This window comes from Mastigoproctus giganteus, chromosome 9 (genome assembly GCF_048544385.1).
Source record: "Mastigoproctus giganteus isolate SK-2022 chromosome 9, ASM4854438v1, whole genome shotgun sequence".
NCBI classification, from domain to species: domain Eukaryota; kingdom Metazoa; phylum Arthropoda; class Arachnida; order Uropygi; family Thelyphonidae; genus Mastigoproctus; species Mastigoproctus giganteus.
In genome coordinates this window covers 129,468,791-129,481,365 of record NC_143583.1, presented here as the reverse complement: position 1 = coordinate 129,481,365, position 12,575 = coordinate 129,468,791, and the positions used below count along the sequence as shown (strand labels likewise).

Genomic DNA, 12,575 nt, shown 5'->3' with positions numbered 1-12,575 from the left:
TCATATTTTTGATTTTGTTGATACTTAAAAAAGAACTCAAAGCCAGGAATTACCTGTACTTCTGATTAATAACACTGCAAGATAAGCATGGAAGAAAATGGTGATGAAAGGCTGATAATTCAAGGACTGATTTATACTACCACAGTAACCTACGTGCTCCCAGGAAAATCTGTTCTGATCAATGCAACTTTTTTTTAACCTTCCAACAGCCAATAGTGGAGGGGGGGAGGATGAACTTCACAATTCTATTCTTATAACTCCGCAGCAGGTATGTTGTAGAGATATGGTGTTAATTAACACCTCCCTGTGCATTTATTCAGATGCTCAGCAGTCAGTATGATCCTGAGAAATAACCTCCACAACACTCAAAAGTATTTTTTCATTTGAATGCTAGTTCACAAATAACCACATTGATGAGACAAAATTTTGAAATGGATAATGGCATTACTTCCTTTGATTTTTCACAATAGTGAAAAAAGAGGAACTACGAAGTTGCAAAGGTTTGCAACTCCCAGAGCACCCCCCCCCCTCTGGGAAATACAGAGAAAATTTTTTAAAGTGGTTTAAGATATAATTATATATTTAAAAGATTCTTCTAAACCAATAAAATTGGATCCAAGTATGTGACACACTTGTATCCAACACAACATGGTATCTTATAATAGGTAATGAAATACAATTTAAAATCTGCTCTGTATAGTCACCTCTTCAGGAGAACTATATTCAACTATTTCAGTGCATAAATTGCTGCATTTGATAGTGCCTAAATTCTTCTGATTAGATTTGCAGTTACAGGCATCTTTATATAGCATATATGGTGTCCCAGTTTCAGTTTGAACTTCCAATATGGCAAACCAGAGAGCCTGGGCTTTAACTTGCTGTTTATACCTTTTTTCTTTTTCATATCTAGCAAAAAAAAATAAATAAATAAATAAAATAATATATATATATATATATAATAATAATAATAATAATATAAAAAATTACAATCAACTTCAGAAAACAACTTTGGATGTAATGGAACTATTTAATTTTATTTACACCAACACCATTAAAATAGAAAAAAAAAAAAACTCCGTTTCTATCTTATCAGTTTTATTATCTACCAGATAAAGTATTAAAATGCTAAAAACACCAATATTGAAACTTTTGTGCAATGAGTTTATAAGGTGTTCAACAGTACTAATTATATAATCCACATTTTTTCAATTCTAATTCATCACTAAAATTTCTTTCTTAATTTTTTTCAACACAACTTAAATTAAATCAGCAGCATGAGATAAAAAAATAAAAAAGCAAAGAATTATTATTCAAAAAATTCTTTCCCTTCACAAAAGAAGTCATCCATTCGGTAACTATATTTTTATTAGTACTGGTAGGTCAATAAAAGAGATTATTATATCATCACTACAATATAAGCTTAGATATAGGTTTAAAAAGATCTGAATATAATATGCCATTCGAAGATGGTTATTCATTTCAAGAACGAATCTGATAGGAGACAGGAGGGATTGTGATAACATCTGTGATAGCAAACACGAAACAGTTAAACATACAAGATTTCTACACTTAAACTCACTCTAACCAAGAACTTTCACTTTTATATTTTTGGGCCTGAGTAAATTGTAATATACATGAACAAAGGAAAGCTAGTTCTGTTTGATGTATAGAACATTAATGTCTGTATATTTTCAAGTTTTATAAAACTCAATTTAAAGTTCTTTAATTGAAAGGAATACAAGTGCATACTATGTTTTAAGAGTACAGGTGTGTGTTAGTATATACAACACATTTCTATAAATGTACAAGTTAGTTTTATTGAGTAAATCAGAAATAGCTCAGCACTAATAAATTGGTGTAGATATAATCCAGTCTAGGGTTTTATAATAGAAAATAAATATAATAATGAAGCAGCACCATAATTTTATATACATTTTAAATTTCCTCTGCACTTATTGATTACCTAGCTAGCAATGGTTAATAAGAATTCATAATAATCTTATTCTTAATGATAATTATTCAGGAAATAACTCAAAATGCTTTCTTACTTTGTATACAGATTTTCAAATTCTTCACCCCATGTATCGGCTAACCCAGGCGATTCATGGGGACACATAAGAGACCACACTTCATTATTCTCTACTCGCTTCATGAACAAATCAGGAATCCACAGTGCATAAAATAAATCGCGGGCTCTGTTTTCTTCTTTTCCTGTGTTCTTCTTAAGATCAAGGAATTCAAAAATATCTGCATGCCAAGGTTCTAAGTAGATAGCAAATGCACCCGGTCGCTAAAAAGAAGGAAGAAAAGTTATGAGCTAAATTAATAAGTTTTATGTAAAAAAAAAAAAAAAAAAAATCAACAATCCTTCTAAATACAGTTTCCCTCCATATCCCAACTGCCTGAAACTAGTGCTGACCAGATAACATTCAGCTGCACTGATTCCTATGCATTCCAAATGCATAATATAAGGTAAGCAGACTAACTTTATTTTCTGTTTCAGCTTTATCTAGTCTGTTAAATTTACACCCAAAAGAACAAATAAGCTTTATTTGCCCAGTCACTGGCTATATACACTCCCACCTAAAAGTTTGGAATCATGTTTCTTTCTGTACACAAGGTAAGATGAATGATAAGGTTTTCAGCTTGACATCAGTGTTTAGAAATTCAAAATGCCACTGCCAATAAATGAATTCCCTCAACTTTTGTCATACTCACTAAAAAAAAAACACACACACACACACACATATATACACACAGCAAGACCCCCCCTCCCGTATCCACAGGGGATATGTTCCAAGACCTACCGTGGATGGCAGAAACTGCAGACATAAGCAAACACCTGCTGACCCCATATATAACGTGATTTTCTTATACATACATACATACATATAATAAAGTTTAATTGATAAATTAGACACACAGTAAGACATTACCAACATTAAATACGGTTAATAGAAATCATTATATACGTAATAATAGATTGAGTTTACTACCAGTTTATAACAGATTTCATTAGCAGAAATGCAACTGGAAATTGTTTTTATTGTTTTATGGCAGTTACCTCCAGAAATGTGCTTTAGTAAAATGTGAGCTAGTGAGATGTTAATAGTGTGTCTCTGCCTGTTGTTTATTCAGTTTCTACACGCACGCAGCTTTGTTTATGTGTATCTAGCATGCCTCCTCATTTTGTAATTGTGCTTTATCCCCTAAAAATGAGTAAAATATTTAAAGGTGTGAAAAGGAAGCGTCCTGGTGAAGACACTACAGATTCAGAGAGAAAAAGAAAAGCAATATCGATAGAAAGAGGCGGACCGGATCAAAAATTCTTACCAGGGAAAATTTGTAGCGGCCCCATACTAGCGTTTATGGCCAAAATCACACCGGCCTCCATCGTCTTCTGGCCTCCGGGGTTTCCCCGGGAAGGCTTATGGCCTGTCTGCCTCTGTTGATAGAGAAAAAAATATGAAATTGTGAAACACTTTGAGCTAAATGAAAGAACATGTGATATTGCATGTTCTACAAGCCTAAACGAGGCAACGCCAAGAATTAGAAAGAATGCAGAGAAAATAAAAACAAATTTCTATCCAAACTGTCATCTGTTTGGATAGAAGATCAAACAAAGAACAAGTCTGCTTACGATAGAAGCAAAAGCATTAACAATATTTTATTACATAATAGTCGTAATAAAATATGTATTTTATTTCAATTATTTATTGTGTTTGGTAATGTTTTGGTTACAAATATGTGTTCAATCTTGGATGGTCAGCACCTAACCCTATTTTTCCCATAGGGCCTGTTATTTATATTGCACGAGGGTTTCTAGGAACGCAACTATTGCTATGTGAGGACTGACTGTACTCGCTTGGCGAGCGGTTTGAAACTTATGAACCGTTTATTATTATTATTTTTTTATTTTCTTGGAATTTTCCAATTTTTTCCCCGTGGTTAACCACGGCTAACTGAATCAGCAGATACAGGGGCACAACTGTATGTAATTTTACCCCCTCCCCCCCAAATAAATAAAATAACTCTTTGGTAATCCACTTTTTTTTTTTTTGCTCTAAGCCAGAGCCATCCTTTGGTGTTCACAAAGCTTAGGTACTCTTCATTCTGAGGCCTCATTATATTATGTGAAAAATATTAAAATGTCTTTGCATTAAATCTAATTCTTTGCTTATAAAGGAATTCAAAAGCATTCTATAAATTTGGTTGAGTTATTTCCACAACACTTAATTCAGTATCAAATTATTCTCCATATGAAGTTGGATGACACTGCTAATGATTTTGCTAACAGAAAAAGTCGAAGAAAGATTTATCTTAGAAAATAATTTATTTTCTTAACATTTTTTTGGCACAAAGTGAGACAGTGTTCCACACTACTGCAAAGACTCTCTCTCATTCAATGCTTTACACTTACTGTACATATTTGAACAGTCACTATTCTGAAAAGTTGCTTGTGGTAAACTAAATAGCTGTAACCCTTTCTTGTGTCAGAAGTAATTACAGTGGTGTGTGTGTGTGGGGGGGGGGGTTCTGCTTCTATGACTCTAAAAAAGCTGATAAGCATTAAGGAATCTGGACAGCATTCACTGTGTGAAACAATAACCCTTTTCTATTCTATAGTTGCCACAGTGAAAAAATAAAAAATAAAAAATAATAACAAATAAATAAATACGTAAAAAATGTTTTTCAACAGAATATATATCTTTTTCCACAGCTCAGAACAGAAATGTAGACAAGTACATAGCAAGGAAATAATCAACAGAGGAATTTTCTAGAAATTTTGTTAGAAGGTAAAATATACTTCCAGGAAAGGTGTTCTACCACTATAGTAGGGCAATGCCTACTGTTTTACTCAGGGAATATTTAAAAAGGCTTATTCACATTTTGTACTTGATCTTACATTTTTGTTGTTTATGCAAAACTAAGAGATTTCTGGAATTTTAAATGGGGAAATCAAAGAAAAACTTGTTGACAGCTAATGGGAGTTTTGGTGTGGGCAGAACAGACAAGCATGAAATCACTGAAATTTCATCTGGGTCTGTTCAACCCATTAAGACTGGGGTGGTAGTACAAATAGGGTATAATCCCAAAACTAGTAGCATTATTGACCAAGCTAACAAAATACAAGAAGGGGGGAAAAATTATAAATGCCACCAGTGCTATTGCAATTTCTTCAAAATCATGAACAAACTCAGGGCAGAATTTCTTCAAACACTGCTTAAGTTGGATTCAAATTTCAATTATGTGACATCATTCCAGACATCTTTGATGGTTTTCACACCATTCAAAATTCTCTAATTGTTGTTGATCCATTTTACTTGTCAACTGTTTCAAATCAGCTTTTCAAATGTTCAGTGACGATAGCACGCCTTAAAAGATGCAATGACTTCTTGATCCACTGGCTGAAGAATAGCAGTCATTTTGGGAGGTAGGAAAATGATCCCGATGTTAGGATGGTTGTATTAAAGCACTGAAGGATGACCTGGTACTAGTACATAAGAAGCATTACTTTAAAAGGATGATCATTCAGCATGATATTTGGTGACTTCTTGCACAATGATGCACAAACCAATTTTCAAATATTGCTACAATCATCCAAGCTCTAGCATTAGATTTCCAAATTACCGGAAAGGTTGTTTGGGTAAACTCTTGAATGCTGTTGGATTCTCAGCACAATACATTAGTAAGGGTTTCAATCACCTACTGCATTTGACCCAACAAAGTCAGTCAATCCTTTTCAACTTTGAATCCATGCATTGACTTTTCTTCTTTAGCAATGTAGCTCTGTTATAAAAGCATAAATCGACTCCAGTTTCAATTGCTGTGGTCATAATACTCGAGGCAGGATAAATTTCCTATCCACAAAGTACCCTGAAATGTACAACTTTCAAACAAATAACACCACTGAAAAAAGACAACTTGGTTATTTGTTTAAAATGTGAGACACTACTACTACAGCAGCCTATGTACAAGCTATATCAGAATAATTATTACAGTAACAATTAAAATTTATAAAAGAATAAGAGAAATTTACCTCAATATGATATGTAGAACACTTCCGTATGATACTCTCCAGAAATTAAAACAAATAAAAGATTAACACAAAATGATTAAAGTAAAAAAATCAATTGAAAACATTTTTTTACTGTAATCATTTTGTGTTAATCTTTTGTTTTAATTTCTGGAGAGTATCATATGGAAGTGTTCTACATATCATATTGAGGTAAATTTCTCTTATTCTTCTATAAATATTGATATCAACATAGAACATAGTGAGCATCATAGCTCTGTTATATACTATTAAAGTAACTATTAAAATGAATATTACAAGAAAAAAATTAACAAATAACTAGGTATCACAAAAACAAATGGCAGAGCAGCTTTTCAGCAATATTAGTGGATACCATGATTTTTCTATTTTTAAGGTATTAAATCAGAAATAGTTACAGCGACTTTAATTCTCCTGGCTACTAAAACCAAACAGCAAGGACAAGGCAGCTCTTGATTTATTATATTGGAATACTCAAATTAACAAATCAACTAAGGTATATATAAAAGTGGGTGTGTTCAAGGGGTGGTGTGACGTGCGTTCCATAACCTCTCCTCCCCAAATGTCAACCTCACTTTCTCGGGGCGAACTGATCCGTTTCCACAGACGAGGCTCTGGCGACCGAGTCACAGCGGTATAACTGTCCCATCACATACAGAGGAAATGCTGTACCTGAAGCCTGTCTAGAGGCTATAAGGTGGCAGCCCCACCACTAGACTTACCCTGCGAAAGGCTGGTAACCTATCCTGGGTACATTCTAAATACTCGAAATAAACTCAAGAGAAAAAACTGGACGGATCTCAAGGGTAACGACCTAGGCAATGGATATAGGACTATGATTAAGGAACTTAAAGTAGCAAATTGGAACGTTAGGGGGATAAATCACAAATTAAATGAAGTGACCATGGAACTAGAAAATAGAAATATTGACATAGCAGTCATTACCGAAACAAAAAAGAAGAACAAAGGATCCGAAGAAATAGGTAACTTCATAATGATATACTCCGGAATACCAAGTGAAATGTGGGCATCATTGGGAGTTGCTGTTATAATAAAGAAAGAATGGGAAAACAAAAAATTAGACTACTCTTGGATATCACCCAGAATATTGAAATTAAGACTAAAAATTCTATCTTATACAATAACAATCATTGGTATGTATGCATCAGTAGAAGACAACATTGATGAAACTGTAGAATTTTATGACGAATTACAACAGATCATAGACCAAACTAACAAAAACGAGTATCTCATACTAGCAGGAGATTTTAATGCAAGGTTTGGTGCTCAATCAGCAGACAAATGTATAGGATCAGAAGGCGAACCCGTGGTCAACTGTTGGATCATTGTGGGCGATAATGGAAGATGACTGATAGACTTGCATTTTTAATAAACTTAAAATTACAAATACTTTTTTTACACAAGAATATCTATAAATTCACATGGGAAGAAAGAAACAAAGTCTATAATAGATTATATTAACATTAATGAAAATTTAAATGAAAAAATTAGAGACACTACAGTATTCAGAGGCAGTGAAATTGACAGTGATCACTACCTAGTAGAAAGCACTTTCAAAATAAAAAGAAATTATCTTAATAAAAAGAAGAAAATACCAACAAAAACTACTAAGAAATTAAAAATACATTTGTTGGAAGATGAAAGCACTAAATTCCTGTATGAAAATCGATTGAAAGATAAACTAAAATCAGATGAAAGTGATAACGTTGAGGAAATCTGGTCAAACATGAAAAAATCAATTCTGGGAACTGCTGAAAAAAGTCTTGGATATAAACCTATAAAAAATAAAAAGTGGCTAAGAACTTGGAATGAAGAATTGAAACAAACAATCAATGAGAGAAAAAAACAAAAGACCTATAAACTAAAGACCTACATCTACACATAAAATATAAAAAGCTTAGAGCAGAAGTCAGAAAACTAACCAGAAGAATCTGACGAGATGACTGGGCCCACAGAGAAGAGATTTTAAAATTTTTAAGAAATTACAACTAGACACAGATGATCAAATAAAAACCAACTCCATCTCCCAAGCAGAATGGAAGCAACACTATTCCAAACTGTGGCATAACCCAGGCACTAGGGAATTGGAAGATGAATCTGTGCTAACCAAAGATGAAAATATAACAATGGAAGAACTAGAGTTAATATTACAAAAATCAAAAAACCTAAAAAGCCCAGGCATAGACAATTTGAATGTAGAACTATTTAAATATGGGGGCACCTTACTAAAAAATGCACTACTAAAATTATATAACATCATATGGCATAAGCAACAGATTCCCAAAGATTGGGAACCAGGAATAGTAATCAATTTACACAAAAAAGGCTCCAGAAATAACCCCAACAACTACACTGCTGTCAACTGCTGCAAAGCTATACTCTAATATACTAAAGAATAAACTTAATAAATACAGTGAACAATTCTTAGAAGAACAATATGGGTTCAGAAAAGGGAGAAGCACAATAGATGCCATTTTCTCACTACAACAAAGTTTGGAGAAAAGAAGAGAATTCAATCTACCAACATTTCTGCTGTTTATTTATTATGAAAAAGCATATGACAATGTAAACCGGGAAAAACTTTGGCAGATTCTACATGAATAAAATATCCCAACCCGACTCCGGAAAACGATCCAAAGCCTATATAAAAACTCAAAAGTCTGTATAAAATATTCTAATTGGCCGCTATCATACCCAATTAACACCAATAAGGATGTGGACTACCACCAAATTTATTTAATATCTACATCAATAAAATTCTTAAAGAATGGAAACAAACAATTAATAATGGAATACAGCTGAACAACAGGAATAAAATCCAAACTATATTATATGCTGATGATCAAGTTATAATTACAAGATCCGAAGATGAACTACAGATAGCAGCAAATGAACTTAATAAAATAGGTAAAAAGTACGAGATGAAAATCTTCACCTCAAAAACAAAATAAATGGGATTATGTGATAAAAACATACAAATAGTCAAAATTGTTATTGATGAAAAAATAATAGAACAAATATCTGACTTCACCTATTTGGGAAATTTAATATCAAATGGATTTTGTAGTTTAGTGTGGAGACATCCACACTAAACTACAAAAATATAATAAAATGAATGGAACGATTAAACGCCACTTTGAAAAACAAATGACAACTGAAACAAAATTACGATTGCACAACATTACTTCAAAACCAGCCCTCTTCTACAGCTGTGAGACTTGGGTCATAAATAAGAAAGATGCACACAAACTAGAAGCAGCACAAATGAGATTTTTAAGACCATTATTAGGCTTTACAAGACTAGACCACCAAAGAAATTTAGATATCCACGAGAAATTAAAAGTAGATAACATAGTAAATGATATAAAACGGTATCAGGAAAAATGGATCAGCCAGATAGAAAGAATAAACCCAGACCGGATCCCAAAATTAGCCTTTAACTACAAACCTACAGGCAAGAGAGATGTTGGTCGACCAAGACAACGATGGCGAGATCAAGACCACCTCCAAGAGCTACAACAGAAACAGGTCTTAAAAGACCTAAGCCGGACCAAGTTCATGATGATATATAAAAGTCTAATATAATAAACATAAATTCAAAATAAAATAATTTGCACCACCTAGCAACTTAATTAATGGTATTTTATTTCTTATCATTTTGTTAATTTTATCCAATTATTCTACTGCTACACTTGTGGTTCAGCTTGATGGTTAAATATTTGGCTTCCAAGACCATAAACACTTATATTAATTCTAATATTTAGTGATCTCACCCCCAACCCAAAAGAGTTTTTTATGAAAACTCAGAAGATTTACAGGACATGGCACAAACAAAGGCTGCAGCTTATAAAAATTAAAGCTTAGTCAGAATTATATGATGAATTTATTTCCATAATAATCAATACATATGTACATGTAAAACAAAATACCTTGTTGCCACCTTGATCTACATATCTTGCAGTGTTATTGAAAACCCTTAACATGGGTACAAGACCGTTAGACATTCCATTTGTCTGAAAAATAATCAATTATAAATATTTTAGTGAAATGCTGAGTACATGTAATTATGCATTTAACATTATCAAAATGCTGCATTGGTTAACAATGTAAGTATTCTCCATTTCTAGCTTAATATTAGTATCTTATGCCTAGTTATTATTGTGCACTGCAATGTGTTTCTCTTCTGTATCTCCTTTCCTTTATATACAGTTCCTATCTGACTTTACCGACTCAGAATTCGATTATTTATAGAATTTCAAACTACTTCAAATGCATTCTGAATTAATTTAAAAAAAAAAAAAAAAAAACCCACCCACGTCATCTACTTCTATTACAGATACTTTTACCTGTACTGAAAAATACATGTCTAAGCCAGGGGGTGTCCAACCCACAGTACACAGCCATGTAGGTGGCCTTCAAGTGTTGTGTATCCATCCCCCAAGTTTAGAACTAGTATGTTACAAAATATGCCTTCACCTTTGAAAACCCTCCATTTTTAATAATATTCACTTATGTATCTTCCTCAGAATTTGGCAATATTATTAGAACCATATAACAGTATTATTATTAGTATTAATTAGTATTATTATGTACTAATTAGTGGATTTTCATATTTATTAAATGTAAAAAAAAAAAAAAAAAAAAAATTAGTGGTAAGTTTTTCTGAACCATTAAGTTTAAAATGCATGTTCAGAATGGTATTCAAGATTTGTTAAGTTTTCAATTCATCAGAACCCTACAAAAATTCAGAATTAAATTACAAACCCTCACCCCCATTTTATTCTGATATAAAATTTTATTCAAAAGGGAACTTAGGTATTCACTTTTGAAGAAAGTCAAATGATTTCAAATGCAACACCCAAACCATTAAGATATGGAGATTTAGGATTCATACCAAAAAGTAAAATAAATATGAGTTAATTGGTCAGACTATAATTACAAGAAAACAAAAAAACATTATTGAAAACAATAGTTGAGGAAATAAGCATATTTACAAAAAAAAAAAAAAAAACCTAATTACTAAATAGAGTAAGCTGCTAAGAAAGGAGAATCATGAGAGTACCAGTTGTTTATGAGTACCCTCTGTAATGTTTTTCATTCATTTTAATGCATAATATTTTTGCCCTTGTATTACAACTCATTTAACTGTATTACACTTTGGGGTCAGCTGCAATTCTGTTCAACTCTTATTTTTGACATTTGACACACAACAAAAACATCAGTTAAGTCTATTCATTCACTGGAATTTGTAACCTTCTTGTTATAAGTGCCACAGTTCTGTTAATTTTATAAAATGCCATACATCCTGCTAACTACTGAAATTACACCTAGCAGCTGCAACTTGGCTCACTACTATGAGCCAAGCTGCAGCTGCTAGGTTCACTACAAGGCAAAAAAGCTGAAATAAGATGATAAAAAGCACCTTCTGGAGAAGAGAGAAAAAAAAGGAGGGGGGCATCTGGAAAGTTCCCACACCCATGGATCTACCCACTCACTAACAAATGACTGCAATCAGTGAGATGCAGATCACATGAGTTAATTCAGGTACTCTTGCTACCAGTTTTAATTTCTTTTCATGTCATATTCTCATGAAAATTGATGAGATGGTAGAATCTGCCTATTCTCTTCTCCATCATCTCCCACTGTCACTAACAGACTCTTCAATTTGAAGCAGTGGCCATCCATATTATCTCATCACTGTAGCTTACTGTGCTTCTCTATTGTCACCTGATAAACATAATTCTCTCAGTTCCTAGTTACTTTACTGACATAAATTCTAGGACTGTGATTTCTAGAATTTCAAACTATTCCAATGCACCCTAAATTAAAAAAAAAAAAAAAAAATGTGTTTGTGACTTCAAGTTATTGTTTTCACCAAAAGTCTACCAACTTGATTCCACTCAGGCCACTCCCACCACATGCCACATTCACAGTTACCATCTCATTATCCCAACACTTCCTAAGTCTATCAGCAAGAGTGTTATAATCACTTTTCCCAAAACAAGATCTTGAAAAGTTCCTGTTTATCTTTTTCCCCCAGTCAACATACTTTCAATGGTATTACACACAGAGTTATAATATAGCAATAACTACATTATAACTCTGTATGTAACAGTCCAATATTAAATAACTAAATTAAATAAAATTACATACTGACCACAAACAAATTTTCAGTACCAAATTTATTTCTGTCCTACACTGATCTGGCACACCAAAATGCAAAGAACTTAACAAATGCAGCCCCCACTAATTCAGTTTCCAGAAAATATTAATTTTCTGTACATCTTATCACAGAGCTATACATCAATGTCAAAATGAAAATGGGTTGCCAACTTAATGGCACTGTTGATGAAAGAAGAGTCAAATAAGTTCAGCTTGAAGGGACAGAATGGCTTTGATAGTCTTTAGTGTAATTCACCACTAAAGGAATTTTGCTGGCAACCAGACTTAGGATAGTGTTGCATTGCCAGAGATGTAACTAACTTATGTTTTTAATTTG

The 12,575-nt window shown here is 32.8% G+C and overlaps 1 protein-coding gene across 2 annotated transcripts in view; it reads right to left on the bottom strand.

The window, feature by feature from the left end:
• RnrL (Ribonucleoside diphosphate reductase large subunit) overlaps positions 1-12,575 on the bottom strand; it is a 206,738-nt gene that overhangs the window by 97,954 nt on the left and 96,209 nt on the right. For both annotated transcript variants that reach the window (XM_090381486.1, XM_090381487.1), the window contains 3 exons: positions 10,006-10,089; positions 2,049-2,290; positions 705-906 (listed from right to left, as the gene is read on the bottom strand). In XM_090381486.1, the coding sequence (XP_090237612.1) occupies positions 705-906; positions 2,049-2,290; positions 10,006-10,089 (528 nt within the window). The remainder of the gene's footprint in view (positions 1-704; positions 907-2,048; positions 2,291-10,005; positions 10,090-12,575) is intronic.